Source organism: Struthio camelus, chromosome 7 (genome assembly GCF_040807025.1).
Source record: "Struthio camelus isolate bStrCam1 chromosome 7, bStrCam1.hap1, whole genome shotgun sequence".
Taxonomy (NCBI): domain Eukaryota; kingdom Metazoa; phylum Chordata; class Aves; order Struthioniformes; family Struthionidae; genus Struthio; species Struthio camelus.
The window spans coordinates 22,498,161-22,515,225 of NC_090948.1; the positions used below are offsets into that span (position 1 = coordinate 22,498,161).

General features: G+C 40.5%; 1 protein-coding gene across 10 annotated transcripts in view; it reads left to right on the plus strand.

Moving 5' to 3' along the window:
- The window catches only part of MARCHF8 (membrane associated ring-CH-type finger 8), a 103,683-nt gene that overhangs the window by 22,952 nt on the left and 63,666 nt on the right, over nt 1-17,065 (plus strand). For 6 of the 10 annotated variants that reach the window (XM_068950235.1, XM_068950237.1, XM_068950232.1 and 3 more), the window contains 2 exons: nt 1,534-1,633; nt 1,732-1,910. In XM_068950235.1, the coding sequence (XP_068806336.1) occupies nt 1,815-1,910 (96 nt within the window). In that variant the 5' untranslated portion in view covers nt 1,534-1,633; nt 1,732-1,814. The remainder of the gene's footprint in view (nt 1-1,533; nt 1,634-1,731; nt 1,911-17,065) is intronic. The other 4 variants (XM_068950236.1, XM_068950233.1, XM_068950231.1 and 1 more) reach the window with 1 other exon arrangement.

Sequence of the window (17,065 nt, forward strand, 5' to 3'; positions counted from 1 at the left end):
GATTTCTTATACAAGAATTTTTAAAGTTTTATAAAATTTTAAATTAAAAAATCTAGAAGAAGTATTTGAAAGAGCTGGCTGGCATCTGTCCAACATTTCCCCCCCCCGATTCTTTTATTTGTTTTGATTTTTTGATTGATTTATACCTTGATTGAATGGATAAGATTTTCACTTTAGGGACCAGTATTTTTGTGAGGGAACAAAAAATGGTTCTGACTGGAATGCTGAAAACTAAACTTTTTCTTTATTAACAGAGTGTCAATTTCTTTTCGCCTTATACTTTTCCAGTTCTTTCAAAGCTATTCTCGTGGTTTCCAGTTAAAAATAGCTGATTGGATTTTTCCTATTAGTAACCCAGCATATAGACTAATTTATAACCTAGAAACAAGGTTTACAGGATGAGAGGCAGTGGGTGCAAACTGAAACACAGGAAATTCCATCTGGACAGAAGAAAACACTTTTCCACTGTGAGAGTGGTTGCACACTGGAACAAGCTGCCCACAGTGGTTATGGCTTTCTCCATTCTTGGAGGCAGTCAAAACCCGACTGAACATGGTCCTGGGCAACCTGCTTTAGGTGACCCTGCTTGAGTAGGGAGGGTTGGACCAGATGATCTCCAAAGGTCCCTTCCAACCCCAGCTATTTTATAATTTTGTGTGCAAAATCCAATTTCATTACCTATAAAATATATGTATAAAATGTGTAATGAAGACGAGGTGACGGAAACTTCCATTTTGTCCTTCTGATGCAGTCATGCTGCCTCCCTATCTTGAAGTACTTGCTTCCAGTACAGGAGAAAAGTATGTTTTGGTGTGTTGCTAGTTCAGTTGTTCTCCTTTTTTGGTGTTCCTGACAGCAGTGGATGATGAGATGCTTTGTTTGCTAATAGGCAGAAACCATTGAATTTTATTCCGGCATATGATTGGTGGCAGCAGTTCTCTTATAACTTTTGAGATTCTTTTCTTTACCTAGAAGCAACCTTTGTTGTTGTTGTTGTTGTTTTTTTTCCCCTCCCTCCCCTCTGCCTGGGGGTAAATAGAGCAGTTTTATTATAAGCTGGTATCACTGCTGTTACTAAGGCTGTATAACGTTTCCCATTTTATGACGCCATATTAAGTTGATAATTACACTGCCAGATTTAGCTTATATATAAACAGGGGCATTTCCTCACACATGCCTGTGGAAGATGTCATGCATTACATGCGTTGCAGTGCCTCCATTGGGTGATTACTGTTCTGTAGTCAGGAGCCAAATACGGACCCCTGACTGTTAAGCAAAGCCACAGGAACTAATCCAGTACTATGCCTGGGGCAGCTCAATCCAGGAGAGCAGAGTCGGTGGTTGAAGAAACCACCTGCAGCGAGCTCTGCTGCCTGCACCTCCAGCAGCTGCTCCCCTGTGCAGCAGGGAGAGCTGCTGTTGCACCTCCTCCCCATCCAGGCAAGCTCAACTCGACCCCTGCCCTCTGGCTCTGCTCTTGGACCACTTTCAGAACTGGCTCATAATTCTTTTTTTCTTTTTCTTTTCCTGTAGACTTTGCTCTGACCTGTCTAGTTGTAGCTCTTGAAAACGCGTCTCGTTCCTCATCCAGCCTGTGCACCAAAAACTCTCCTATTCAGAAACTAGAGAGAAAGTAAGATGTCCACTTCAGTCCAATAGATGGCTTAGCTTCAGTTTAGAAACAATTGCATTTCAAGCTACTTAACATCATCTAATGTTTTTACTTTTTAGGTGCAAGGACTGACAATGGCACTGAATAAGTGCTACCTTCAAGCCTCCTTCCTGTAAATAATAGGACCAAACAAGGCGGTGTGATGAACATGCCACTGCATCAGATCTCTGTCATTCCAGCTCAGGATGTTACCTCTTCCAGAGTCTCCAGGAGCAAGACCAAAGAAAAAGAGGAACAGGTAATATTAGACTTTCACAGAAAGCTAGCTGAGTATAAAATGGTGGGGTTATCAAGTGAGGCCTAATTCTGATTCAAAGCCCTCACTCCTTGCATGATTGCTGCTTTTAGGGAAAATAAACGTTACCCTCTCATCTCTTCATTCTCATATTTGCATTTTAAAGCAGCTGGCTGCAAAATACTAGAAATTTGTGGAGTAACTTCAGCAAAATACAAGTTACAACCTTCCATTTCGCATGAGAATTCAAGGCGGATGGGGATTTAGTATGGTGGGTCCTTGTTATGGGTTCCACGACAATGGTACAGGTGTTCTTTTTTTACTTTTTTAAAAGAGAAAAATAGTATGGGGTGTGAACCCCTGTATGCAGCCAGGCATCTTGATTTCCTTTGCTCTTGACAGCATCTCGTAGCCATGTGAGGATACTGGAGTATCACAAGGAGGGAAATATACACCTATATGTGTATTTACTGTACTGTTTCTTGGAGGCTGTGACTGTGTTTTCAGCTTGGGAGGATATGTATGAATGGAATTGTTTTGAGTTCTTGTGATTGTGTTAATGAGAAACAGAATGCAAAAATATCTGAAGTATCTAATGTTTCTAAGTCTAATAGAATCTAATTAATGGCCTAGATACAATATGCTATTAAAAAATTGTTGTCTGGACTTCACCTGTAATAACCTTATTAGCCCTTGGACTGTGTCTCTGATCAAGCTAAAGATCTTAGTATGCATCTTGCTTTGGTGTGCACTGTATTGCACTGAATTTTACATTATCTGTCAGTTCTACAGCAACCTCTGTATGGTTTTTAAGCTTTACTCTGACATGAAAACAAGTCAAGAGAGCATTCACATTATGGAATAACTGCAGGGATCAGAGTTATTTTGTGGACTAGAAAGAAATATTCAATAGTGGTTACATTCTGAGGAGATCTAGAGTGATACTGGTTACAGATGGGGCTAGCTTAAGTATAAGGAACTAGAAAGGCGCTATCGTGTTACAGAAAACGATTCAATAAGAGTAATTTTTGGGTAGGATAAAGGAAGTTGCTTCTGATGTGTTAAGATCTGCCCGGACTGCCCTTTTCACCTGTGAGCTATACAAATTGCACCCACAAAAGCCAATGGTGAGACAGTAAAAAATAATTTTCCCATGGTCTGTATGTGTGTGCGTTTTTTGTTGTTGATTTTGGGGTTTTTTAATAATCTAGTCCTTAGTAACAACTTAAAGTGGATTTAGCCCTTTAGTATCTTAAACCAGTAAATACCTCGGTTCCTGAATCCAGGTAGGCTGGCATGGCTCTGCTTTTGGTTACAAGGACTAGGCAAGAAGTTGTCTTTGCAGTCGAGCTGCTTTAAATCGCTGAAACATCTTGTCTCAGGAGTCTACTGGAATGTCTCGTTTCCTGTCTATCGCATGCATTTCTTTCATTTTGGTCTGTGAATGTGTTGGACAGGTCCCTAAGAGGGCTCTTTTTGTTTCTTCCTTTCAGCCCCCTCCCCTGTAGAAGCTGTCCATTCTAGGTAGCAATACCAGCACCTCCAGCCAAGCAGGAACATGCTGACAGGGATTGAAACAGCCCCTCAGCCAAATGAATGGTAATTCGGGGAACTGACTGCCCTCTGGGGAGGGGGTGGTGGTCATGCGAATTAGGAGGCCAGTCGGATTAAAACAGTTTGTGGTAACTGTTTTGTCATTCAGTGAGCCCTGGAGCGAGAGTCCCCACTCTGTTTCTAAACCTCTTCTTCCTTTCTGACAGTGTACACTGAAACTTCAATATTAAGAAATGTCCCCTATGCTTTCTTAGTGATAACCAGTCTAAGTGTTGATTACTGTTTTCCTCCTCCAGACTGCTGTTGTACTTTCATGTTTTGGGACCTTTGAGACAGAACAGAATATTACAGTCAGGGCTGGAAAAACTGTTTCTTTAAATATGGCTTCTGTGAAATACTGCTGAGAAAGTAATGAGGCCTGGGGCTATGCAACAATAAATGAGACTAGCCTGGAATCACTTCATGTTTCCAAAATCTTGTCCTTCCTGTCTCCATCAGCATGTTCATCCATCCCTCAAGTCTCCTGTATTCTGCAAAAACCACTGTTGGAAGACGAGGTGAGCTGCCTGCCGTCCTTGGTATGCAGCTGTACTGACATTGCGGCTGCTCATGTGCATGTAGGGCCGTGGTCTTATGCCCTTGTGTGCTCTTCCCACCCCCTGCAAACTATGTTGCTTCTGGTGTTAACCTTTAATGCTGGATCTAATGAATGAGCTGGATGGCAGTCACATTGTTGTTAGTGTGCTGTCTTTGACAATCCAGTTACGTTTTCGTATTGCATCAGTTAGGACATTCAAGGCCGCTTACCGCTTGGAGTCCCTGTTGGCTCTTGGGTATAATCAGGACCCGCTAGCCATGACTGTAATTTTTGCTGATGTTTAAAGTGTATCGTAAAGGGGAGATAGGATGCAAGGGAAAGAAACTGTAGACCATAGCTGCTGTTTCTTAATCACTTCAAAATGCCGGTGTTCTGTTTGAGGTAGAAACCAATGCAAGATAAACAGTAGTGTACGCCGTTGGTATGATCTTGTATTGAGCAAATCTTGTATTGAGCAAATCTGTGGAGCAGTTGTAGATGATTCTTATGCCCTGGGTAATATCTGTCGTACAAGAGGAGGACACTATGTGAAACTGGGAAAGAAGGCGTTTGTACTTCACTTTTGCTTTGTGGGCTTAGCTTGGTGTGTCTGTAATGGTAACTGAACGACCGTGATTACAGAATTTACATCTTGCAGCAGCTAAACTGAGGCCAAACTTCCTCTCTTTGGGTTCTGTATGTCTAATCGGATGACATCCAAACTACCATATCGTGCATGTCCTGCGCTTCAGGAGGTTGGTTATCTGCGTCTGATAACTACTTACTTGCTTGACCTGAGAAAGAATCACACAGAATCACAGAATTGTTTAGGTTGGAAGGGACCTCTGGAGATCATCTAGTCCAACCTCCCTGCTCCAGCAGGGTCACCTAGAGCATATTGCCCAGGATCACATCCAGACGGGTTTTGAATATCTCCAGGGAAGGAGACTCCACTACCTCTCTGGGCAACTTGTTCCAATGCTCAGACAAGGGCAAAGCTTTCCCTTCTATAGCACATCTTACAGTTTTTTCTCCTTGTTGTGGGTGATCTGGACACAGTTCTCACATGGATTTCTACAAACACATATAATAAATTTTCAGGAGCAAGTGGAGCATTTTGCATAGGTTGGTTCAAATGCCTCAATTTCTGTAGTATTTAATACTCTTTACCTTTTCTATGTAGGAGTAACAGTAGGCACCTCAAAAAAAAGAGCGCTGTGCTCTTAAAGTTTTGAGTTGTGCAAAGCCACTTGCCAATCTGAACAAAATCAAACAAACCCCAAATCACAACCCAAACCAGTATTATTATTTCACAGATAAAATACGTAGGTTTATGTAACATGCCAGGCCATGTTCCTGTAGCAAGTGCACTGTCAGGTATGTGTTTTGTGGATTGAGCAGACTTGTTTACTACCCAGCTCTGGCTAAAGCCAAGGTGAATAAAGGTAGTGTCAGCAAGCAGGTCAATGTTTGGCTTGCTTTAGTTCATGTTTTGTGTTCTTTTCCTTTGGGAATTTGCTATTTCAGACTAGACCACTGGCTTTGTCTGTGCATCCTGCATCTTAACAAGTTCTTCAGAGGAAAGGCTTAACGTGCGCTGCAGCAGAAAATGAAGTACCAGTATGCTTAGAGAGGGAACTTTGCGAACCTGTGAAAAATTAGTGTTTGGCTTATCCCCAGAAGGAAGATTGCTTTATATCCTGCTCTCCTATCTTTTGTGATTATGGATGTGTTTAATTATCCACCTTTGTAGTAGAGGTGCAGAGGAAAATTTCTCAAGCTGAACAGTGTCTTTTACTGTTTCTTCTCTTTCATGCTTCTGGTCAAGATGTGGCTTTCTTATTTCAGCATAGGGCTTGACTGATTTTTTAGTAGTAGTTTTCCCTTGCTACAAGGGTGAGTTTTCTGGGCTAATGATTTGGGACTGGTAATGAAGAACAAAGTGAAATCCTTACCACCATTTTATCATTATAAGACAAATTTTCCAACTCAATATGTAGTCCCTGGGCATGTCTCATGGTGGATTAAAATTTGGATTCAAGGCCCGTGGAAATGTGTGGCAAACATCCCGCTGAGTTTGAGAGGTAGGCAGGAGCTTGGCCTTTTAATCACCATTTTTGTGTTAAGTTGCTGATATGTGTTAATAAGTATTAATAGTTTATAGTGGAATCTGGTAGCTTCTGACTCAGGTTAATGTAATTTTAAAGATTTAAATTAATTGAAAACTTTTGTTAACAACAGTCTTTTCCTAAACTTTGCCCATTTTTCACAGTAAAAATGGGGAAGGTCATAAAGGGATTACTGCTCTTGCATTTAACTTAGATGAACTGTTAGCTTTAAGGGCTATTAATAACCATTGTTAGCTTCTTACTGATCCTTCACTAGGAATAGCTTCATGCTTACCTGACTTAAGGGAGAGTCATGATATTGTTTGGGAGGTGCTACAAACCCCACCCCTCTTTGGTGGGGGTAACGCATTGTGCTGACAGCAACGTTTTCTAACATACCCAGAAGCTTACAGCTCTCTGGATTTGGCATGGAAATAAGGAATGGGTGCTGACATGTATTTTGTGATAGAGCATTGCTGCTTTGGGGGTTTTGTGCCTCGTTTGCTGAAGCAGACTGTGTACCACCAGTTCTTTCTAAAAGTTACTATAATAAATGAAGCTCCCCAAGTACAAGTTATTGCACTGCTCCTCTAAAAACGTGTGAGTAACTTCACAGCTGTTGTCTCCTGTGCTATGATCTCTGCAGATCTCATAAGCAGATCAGGAACAGACAAGATCAGCATTTGAAAGGGAGATCATGAGGTGGTGGCCCAAATCATATGGGTTACAGGGTGAGCAGTACTCTTTCTTCTCAATGGCCTGGATCTCAGAAGCAATACTAGGCTGTCCTCAAAGATTACATGGCATTTATCACGAAAGCAGAGATGTGTCCTAGTCACATTTCAACTTGAATATCCACTTGACTGACCAAAACTCCCTTCTGTCCTTCTAGAGAAACTCTCTTCCTGTCTTCAAGTGGCATGTGAGATTAGTTGCTGTTGCATGCTCAGTGGAGATTTTATGGCAATCTCAAACATTGTCAGGTGCTTCTCAAAGCTCCCGTGTTGGAGGTACTATGACTCTGAGTCCTAGGGATGCTACGCAACTGCCTAGGCTGTAAAGCAAGCAGTACTCAGTTCTTCTGGATGAAATTGTGGTGAAACAAGTACGTTGAGCTGTATCTTACTAAATTTTTTTTCTGCCTTCTTAAAGATCTCTAATTTTGCAACTGAAAAGGCATTATGGCCTGTTAATTCAGATCAAGCAATGTAGACTGTTTTATTTCTGCTACGCCTTACTGGAAAAGCAGGCTTTACTTTAGAAAAAAGCAATAGATGTGTTTGTAAGAATTTTTAGTTGAACCAGATCAGCTGTGCAACATGAAGGTGCATGTTTTAAATTGTTGAATCCAGTGTGAAAATTTATGAGAACTTTTACATTGGATGTGGAACCACACTGTGATCTTTGGGGTTTTTTTGCATTCATTTTTTGGACTTTGAGCTGTGTAGGTGGGCTGTGACTGGTTGAACTTGATCCAGACGCTCAGGCTAGAAAGTTGTACGGCTCTGTGTGTGTTTGGTCTGTTTCTTCACTGAACCAAATCATTCATTAGGCAGCCAGGCTGTGAATTCTTTGAGAATTTTGCCTCTCATTATAGTTACACATAAAAACACACAAATCTCAGTGTAAAAATAAAAAATATATATATTAACATTGCATCTGGCATTTTTCCTTTATTAAGTTCACTTTGTGTAGAAACTGGTTAACTACAGAAGAATTTTTGTCCTTTAACTCTTCAGTGGGAAGCAGAATGGATTTCTTGCTGTTCTGCCACAGTACTTCTTGCAGCCTAGGCTTCAAATTAGCAAGTGCAAAACCGTTCACTGACAATACAAAACTTTGCTTTTAGACAGCATGTTTTACCAGTGGATCATAAAGCATTTATCAGAAAGCACTGATGTTATTCTTCCCATTTTTAAAAAGTAGCAGTTAGACAATTTTTCTGACAGAACAGGCAGCCTGTGACAGAAGCACACCTGTGGAGTTGCAGTGAAAACGCTCTTTTCTGCAGTCTGTGAAGCAGGTAGGAATCCTTCCTAGACCTCCTGGTTTGAGGATACACCAGGTGACTGAGGGGGTTGTACCAGCCTTCTGCACTGCATCCCTGCAGTGATGCTGTCATGCTTAGGGTATGGTATTTCCTTAGCCAATTTCTTATGCCAAAACGGACTGACTTCTGACATTTTAGTATGTGTTTGTGCATGAGCACGTGTCTGATGTACTCCCACTTAGATTGTGTTTAACAGGTTACCAGACTAGTGAGGACGACTAAGTAAATAGGAAAATTTGCTTGAAAATTTGCTTTGCACCAAATGCCTTTCTTTTCTCTGCAGGTGCATTTGTACGTGCTTCAGTACTACCCTGCTTGCGATCTCCGCTTTTGGTTATTAAGAAAGAGTAGTTCTTGTGCTTGTCATGGTGACTTAACTGTTACTTGCATTTAACCCTTGCTGGGCATAGCACTTTGCAGTTCCTATCTGGTGCCCCTGCAAACACGCTCTGATAAGGTACTACTGTTTCTTTACTACTGTAAATGTCTTGCTGTCTGACTGTGGTGTGAGTCCTGAGGTGCCCATGTCTGCCTCCACTCTCCCCAGCAGCAGGCACTGCTGTTCCTGCCCTGTGCCCGCTGCAGGGGTTCCTCTGTCTCCCCAGTGTGTCTGGTGAGAGCACCACTGATCTCTCCCTTCTGTCTGGTACCTCGGAAGGGGGCAAGAAGACATTGATTTTAGCCAGGCCTGGTTATACCACTGCTCTGGAATTTGGGGGCCTGAGGTTCCCAACTGTATGCATCTTTCTGCCCTGCTGGGAGGTGTTGGGCAGTTCCCTTCACGGACCTTCATCTCCTTCCTCCCGTCTGTGAAAGGGGCTAGCACTGCTGGCTGGCCTTGGAAAAGGGCTTCAGGTCTCCAGATAAAAGCTGAGTAGCTAGAGGTGTTTATCGCTGTAGCCTCTGAGATGAGGGTCTTGTAAGCATCCCACTTCTGCTGCCAGCTCTGCTGAACTGGACCCGAGTTCTGCTGCAGAGCTCGATCGAAACAGGGAGTGATCAGGAAAGGGTCGGTCCGCCTCTGTGAGAGAGGCATTGCTTAATCTCTACGACGATAAATTTATAAAAGGCTGGTTGTGACCTTCCTAAATCCCTGTACACATGTTCTTCCCTTTTATGTGTTGAGTACAGCATGAGAAGCTAGTCCTCTCGAGGCCTGTTTGTGCCTGTTGCGCACCAAAGCATGTTGCTTCCCAGAAAAATTGACAGTAAAGAAGGAAGAGAGGAAACAGGAAACATGAGGAGGGGACAGGAGGGAGCTGTTCCTGCTGGAGCAGTTGTTACCAAGCAAGTCAGATCACGTAGTTGGATATGGTATTGTGTTTATCTTGGAGTGTGTACAGCCTGTGTGTGCAAGGAAAGCAGCAGATGGCTTCTAAGTGGAGATGAATTATGAAAGGCAAACTGTGGGAAGTGGTTTCTGAAAAGGATTTGAAGGAGAAGAGAATCCTTTCTTTTAAAAATTCAGTAAACGTTATAAAAACCAGCAGCAGTTGATGTAGCAGTGGAGTTGTATTTTATGTAATAATGCTTCAGGGAAGAAACTTCTGAAGTTTCGGGTTTTGCTGTTTGCTTCTAATCAGACTCTTCATGTGCGTTCTCTGTTTTGATTTCTTCCATGTATTGCATGTGAATTCCTTGTTCTGGTGTCTCAAGACTGGAAACTTATAGTTAATTATTCTGACCTGTAGCTCTTCCATTAACTTGAATCTGTAAACCACCACTCTTGCGTATTAACATAAAATCGCCGTCTAGTTTTTCACTAGCAGTTCACTTCTCTTGAACAAGCTGAGAGGCATTTTTAGAATCATATCATTTTATGAAAGAAGTGCTGGTGCTGTTTAATTATGAATAGATTCAAGTGTGGATTTTTTTTATAGGTGTGTTGATGATTTTAGTGTATGTTAATGTGCAACAGCTTTTCACAAAATGAGTCCTGTACCTGAACTCAGGATGTATTGGATTTTTTTTTTAAAAAAGCATGCTTGCTTTCTTTTTCTAAAGAGAAGTGTGTGTCAGCCCTGATCCCACAGTGAGCTGTATGTGCATACAAATATCTGTTCCACTGAAATCATTGCAGCTCCACAACGACTGCAAGGGTCAAGGCCCTAATCATACTCTGCAGTGATTTTTATCATCCAGTGGCTATACAGTTTTTTAAAATGAAGCTGTCAGGCTCCTGCAGACTGCTTTTTAAAGTTCCTCATTTCTTGAAGGTAATTCCTTTTCATGAGAGAGACTTTAAAGTACAGGTTTTTTTTCTCCTGTAGCATATTTTGCCTCATAAGTTGGTGCTTACTGACTTTGTTCTTTCAGACCAGTCTGTTTCTTTGCTTGGTGAAATATGTAAGTAGGTTGAGTTCTGTGTTATTTTGGGCTTTTCTGTTTTTTGTTTAGGTGTGTGGTTGTTTATATTGAAGGGTTTGTTTGCTTGTTTAGGAGGAACAAAGATAAAAATTCTGCTAGGGAGGCATAATGTGTAGTACAAAGTATTTGTACCTCAAGGTTTTAAAAATGTCTAGTTTTCAAGTTGCTGTTTTTTCCTTTTTAAAAAAGAAAAAAAAAGCTGTAGATAGCCTTAGATTTGCTCCTCTGAATTTACTTAATTCTGCTTGGATTTTATGCCAGTTATGAAGAAATCTTGCCTGGAGGTGGGAGGGCGGTAGCTTGTTTCATTCTTTAGAAATCACTTCTCCATTTGCAGAAATCTCAGCTCTTATGACCGTGGCCTTCTGAGTCAGTAGTCCTCACACCTAGAAACAAAATCCACCCTTGGGATCCATTTGGCCACTGATGGTCCCAGAAGTGTCAGTCTTTCATCTGCCACTGAACATGTTTCTCTCTGGTAGCAGACATTGCTGCTGTATTAGGAAGTTGCTTATGTAGATTTTTCCCGACAGCCGCAAGTCAAAGCACTTTTTCATTACTGAGCGGAGTCTAGATGGGTGTTCTGTGAGTTTTAGTGTCTGAAATGCAAAATTTCATTTTTTAGAAGTCAAGAGCTGAATTTGGCTTCTTCAAAGGTAAAGGGAAGAATAGGATCCCCTACCTGTGGAGATTTAAGTTTATTTCAAAATTAATTCTTTTTGTGAATGGGCACTACTTTGTTTGATGTTAATGCAAACAAGTGAAAGTGACCCTTTTATAACTTCTTGAATGCAGAATGTAGCTGATTCCTTGTGGACCTGCTGGCAGGTGGCCATGTGGACCAGGAAGAAGACTGTCCTCATATCTGCAGCGTTAGGCTTATCCCCTGCGCAGGTGCTTGTGGCATGCTCCCTGTGCATCCTTTAAGGGTGCAGCAGGTCTGTCGTATTCCTGGAGGCAATAGCGTGAGACCATGTAACTGAATGCAGTGCACACACGTTATGCATCTGTCATTGTAACTGCAAGCGTGTATGTTAGTTTAGCTATAGATATACTCAGATTCCATGAGTGTGGGCACAGTTTTTCAAATAGCTTTAACATTAGTATATTTTCAGGAATAAGTTTGTATCTTATGTTTAGGTTTTCAGGGACCTTATGGTAAAGAATTGGGATGTACATCTTAATTTTTTCTATATCTGACCTGAATGGATATTAAAGCTGGATTTGGAAGCACAGATTTCCAGTGTGCCTTATTACCTTGAAGGATAATTTGCATTTTGTACTCTTAAGGATTTAAATATTGGAAAATCACCTACACCAGACCTCATAGACATAGACATTTGTATGACTATTTGTATCTAAAAAGCAAATTATATATATTTTTCCTAACTCTCAAGTCAAATTTGCCCTCTCTGTTAGCTGGAACTAACATGTAGTTGTGTTCGCTTATGCAATAAGTGTATTGCAGTTAGTGCCTGGCTGAACTTGTTTTTTCTTAGAGGAATTTTTGGTTTCACTTGTGCCTTTAAGTAAACTCTTTTCAGGTGTGAAAAGTGACTTGCTGATAGATATTCTAGAATTAGCTTATAAGCAAACATCTGTAGCTGTTATCTCATATTGGAGGAGCATGAGTCAAGAGTAGATGAAATCTTAAATGTTTACGGTATCTGTGTGTGAAAGCCAAAAGACTTTTTTTCCCCTTCACTCTCACATTCCAGCCAGTTCTTCAAGAAAAAAAAAGATTAGTGTGCGTGTATTTGTATTTCTGTTCTATCTTTAATGGCTCTTTAGCTCACCGTTTGTGCCAGATGTATTTCCTTTAGATAATATGCTGTAACATTAATGTTTGGAGGATATATTGTTCTGCGTTAGAGTGTAGGACTGAGAGTTGTCTTTCATTTGTGATTCTGTTGTTCTTGTAACCCCTCCATATCATGTTCTTATTGCAAACAAGCAGAAATCTTATCAGTGGGGAGGAAAGTATTTATCATAAGGTTGTGGTTTCTACTAGCCTTTCAACTCATTCATTATCTATATGGCAGATTTAATTTTTATTGAAGAGGTCATATTCTATGTTCAGACACTGGTAGCAGCTGTCTTCATGTGGGATTGTCTGTGCCAGATACCCACAATTGTAATTGTCATTAAATTAAATGACAATTGCCAGCGGCAATTTTCTTGCTGCTTGAAGAAACAGGTTTACTTGACATGTTAGCTAATTTCAATCACCTTTGCTGTATTTCTTAGGGATGTTTGTAACAGCACTGTATTTATCCTCCATCCTAAGCTTCTTGGACACCTGCAAACTTCAGCGTGGCCAGTAACTGAGGCAATAGTATGTAACCACATAAGTAAATAGCATACACGCATAGTTTAACCAAGAGACTATCCACTTTTCTAGGATGTACAAGATTTCTTTCCCAACTTAGAAGTTAAGACTGCCAGTAGGAATTCTGAGTAAAGAGGTGTATATGATGCCTTCCTTGCTAGCTGGGATTATCCTGCTACTCTGTAAGGCAGTTCTTCCTAGCACTCGTAAAGTTTGACACTGAACAGGAGCAAGGCGTTGGGGCCACTGCCTTCCTCTCATGTCAGCTTCCAGCCGTGTACGTGTCATTCAGAATCTTCTAGCACTTGCCTCTGTGACTTGTATGCTGACGCTCACTGATTTCACCACTTTGTAGTTCAGTTTCTTTGTCTATGCACTTGTATCATGAGGATTGCTCAGATTAGCTGACATGTTTAAAGGGAGTGAGATTCTCCGATGGAAGATAAAACAGCTGTGTATAACATTAGTAGACAGGAAACTTGTGGAACAGATGATATATAAGAAATCCTTATGATGCTATTCTTGGTTCAGGTATATGTTTTAATGTATAGTCTTGCAGTTAAAACAGTGAAACTAAGCAGATGCTGAGGGGTGAGTCTGAATGCTACATAGCCATGACGCTAGTTTAGAAGAGAGGGGTGAACTTAAGTGGTGAGAGCCAATCTAGGAACCATTTCAGCAACAGAAATAGTAGATTTGGGTGCCAAGGGAAGTGAGAACCTGGTGATAAATATTAGAAACACCTCAGCATACCTGAGAACAGAGCTCCTGGGGATGCTGATTAGTTGACTGAAATCCCTATAAGCTTGATTAAAGTTGACCTGATTTGTGAGGTTGATGAAGAAATGCGTCCAGAAAGGAGAGGTCCTGCGCAGTAGAAGCATATACGCTGGCAGTCAGGTGTGGACATCTTATCTTTGAACTTTTATTAGTGGTGGAAATCTTTTGCAACAAAATAGTTGACATTTTTCTGCTAGCTATAGCTTTGTATTAACTATTTAATTAACTGATGAGTTTCTTATAGAGCTGGTAGAGATGGGTATTAAGAATTTGCCTATATTATACTGCAAATCTGTATTATGGCAAGTGTTGTTTTTTGGTGGTGGTTTGTTTGTTTTTAAGAACAAGGCTTTTCTGAGCCAGTGTACTGGCCTTTCATCTGTTCTTAGCAGCAAAACAATAAATAAGTCCAAAGAATGGCAACCTATGCTGTCCCTTTGTATTCTCATGTCATTTCAGGATAGCTTTTTAGCCAGTACCAGGACCCATTTCAGAGGTGGCTGCCAAGTTTGATCCATTGTGAAATATCTCCCATACTAGATTTGTGCTTCCACAAGTGTAGGATGATGACCTCTCTTAAAAAGAGAAAAAGGTGTTTGCTAGAAAGGAGAGGCAGGTCTTTGCGTATCTTCTAGCATTTGGGAGTGCTGCGTAGAGCAAAGTTGTAGCTCCCACAGTTCCATACCGTATTTCCAAGGCAGATGGATGCAGGCATGTCTGTGAGTCCTTTGATGTCCGTGGTGAACAGATATTACACAAGGAAATTTGTGTGTTGTAACTTCTGTGGCTTATATTGATGCCAGATCTTACTATACAGCCCATGGAAGTGACTAGTCTACAGTCCTTTCCTTGGCTATTTTTCCTCTTCCTATACTACATTTTAAATCTCACAACCATGTATTGATCAGAATTATGGATTGGCATTGAATTCTTAAAGGAAGTATACAATTATCCTTTTCCTGAAATTTGGAGACAGGAACCTAGAGAAGACATTTTAAAAGTTGTACGGACTGGTGGTTCTGGCTGTTCTAATAAATACTTGAATACGAGCTGATCAATTTTTTTTTTTTTTCCTTCAAAGTGGACAAGGAACACTATGACAGCCTTTTAACACATATTGGTTGCTTTTCCTGAATGCAAAATTTTAGAGCAGGAAACTTATTTTTCAGCACAGGACTAGATGCACAAAATACAAGTAGGTTGTAATTTTTTTTCCTGCAGTTGTCTGCCTGCCTATTTCCAGTAACTATTCCCAAGCAGTAGCTGCCAAGAAAAAGTGGTTCTCTCTGTTCGGTTTGAAAAATCACAGTATGTTTCCCTCATCAAGAGGCTTACGTTGACATGTTTTGGCTTCAGTTTTTATGCACAATGACAGTGAAAACATTTGATTGACCCCAGAGAATAGGAAAGATTCTTTTCAGCCCTTTTTAGTCATGTTTACTGTGGTGCAGATGGCTGGAAGCACATTATTTGGGTAAAGATTGCAAGGCGGGCTTGCATGCAACCCATTGAAACATTCACTAATTCCTATATTTTAATTTCTCTGAGCTGGTTAATGTAACAGCAGTTAAAGAGATTTATTCCACGTGAACTGCTGCAGTGCGACTTCCCCTTTGGCTGCAGACAAGCATCAGGTACTCCAGAGACACTGGAGTTACTGAAACATCCACAGGCAGAAATGTTGAAGTAACCCCCTAAATAGGATGCTTCTGTTTTCAAACACCAAGATTAGGACACTTGGGAAAAGGGAAGCACAACTTACTGAGTACCTGTAAACTTTAGACTGTAGCTATTTTAAATTTAGCACTTAAAAGTGAAGTATTAGGGTACTTAATGGAAACATTTGCAAATTAGGGCCAATGGGTACATGCGGTGTTATTTTGTGCTTAAGCTAATATAAGATAGTCTTTTCCATTACGGTTGGGCACAGTACAAGACTGGTTCTTTTATGCAGTTAATTTGAAAACCTTAGTTATTTGGCTTATGTTGCTACAAATCACCAAGCAGAAAAATCTATGTTATCATACAGTGATAATGCCTGTTGGTCCTTTCAGAAGAGGGAAAGGCATATGTGAGTATAAATAAAAAGCTACATTTCACGTGTAATTTTTTAGTTTGCAAAGCATAGCATAGCTATCTAAAATAAAAATATATGGACATATTTGTAGGCATTGGTAATACAGGGCTGATAGTCCTCTAAACTGAAGTCTATAGCAGATTCTCTATTGACAAGGCCAACTTCAGGTCTATCAGAAATGGCTCTTAACCAAACCATTTTAATATGTTGGTCTATTTAATAGCACTTGTTTGATTTTTAGATGGAAAAGTCACATAACGTTAGGCAGTTGCAAATTTCTCCTCGGTGAAGTTACCTGTATTGATAAAATGTATAGCTTTAAAAAAAGAAGTGGGGATGACTTGACAAGACTTCCCTTTACCTCCTTCCATAAATCAGTTATACCTGTGATGAGTGAGTGCACCTTTGCTGTCGCTCAGACATAGGAAAACTCCTTCCACTAATTCAGAGCCTTGCTGTCTCATGCCCTTTACGAGCCATTGGGCACCCTAGAAAGCATACAGGAATTTAGGTCAAAGTCACCCATAAAATCTTGATTTGGACTAAAGAGTTTTAATATGTACGAATCTAGACAGACTTATCAGTGTCTCATAAATCTTGGTGCATAAAGTGAAATTGAAGAAGTATGATTTCTCTTGAACACATCAAACCAAATCCTTGTTGTTTCTTGTACCTTGTAAAATACATAGGGCTTCCTTGAAACTCTTGTGAAATAAAATCTTGTTAATTCATACTGGTAACTGGAAAAGATTTTTCTCTTTTCCAATATTTGTGGATTTCTAGGGATAGTAACTAGTAAAAGCAAAGAGAGCAAACTGATGCTTTGCAGTACACTGAGCAGCATTTGATCTGAAGGCTGCACTGTAATCTGTGAGGAGTGTGGTTGTGAGAGGGGTTTGTTGTACAGATGGATCAAAAGAAGCAAGGAAACCAATGTCCTCTATAGACAGCATCCAAATAACTCTTGGATGCATTGAAGAACTTATAAGCCCTCCAAACCCTGATGCAAAACTTGGAAAAAAATAAAAAATAGTAGGGAACACTGCCATTACAGAGACAATAAAGGTAGGAGTTTTGGTGATCTAAAATAGGTCACCTGGGAGATGATAAGATGGCAAAGAAAGAGAGGGGAAAGCATGTTTCCAGCAAGACCATCCTTTGTCCAAGTTTAACTCTTCTGAGGGGAATTTGCAAGAGTTAGCAAGGAAAAGTTTTGGCATAGGTAACAGACCCAGGTAGGTGGGCCTCCTGGGTTACCATGTGTTTTGCATCTTGCATCTTTGCATTTTGAAAGATTTATTTATATACATATATAT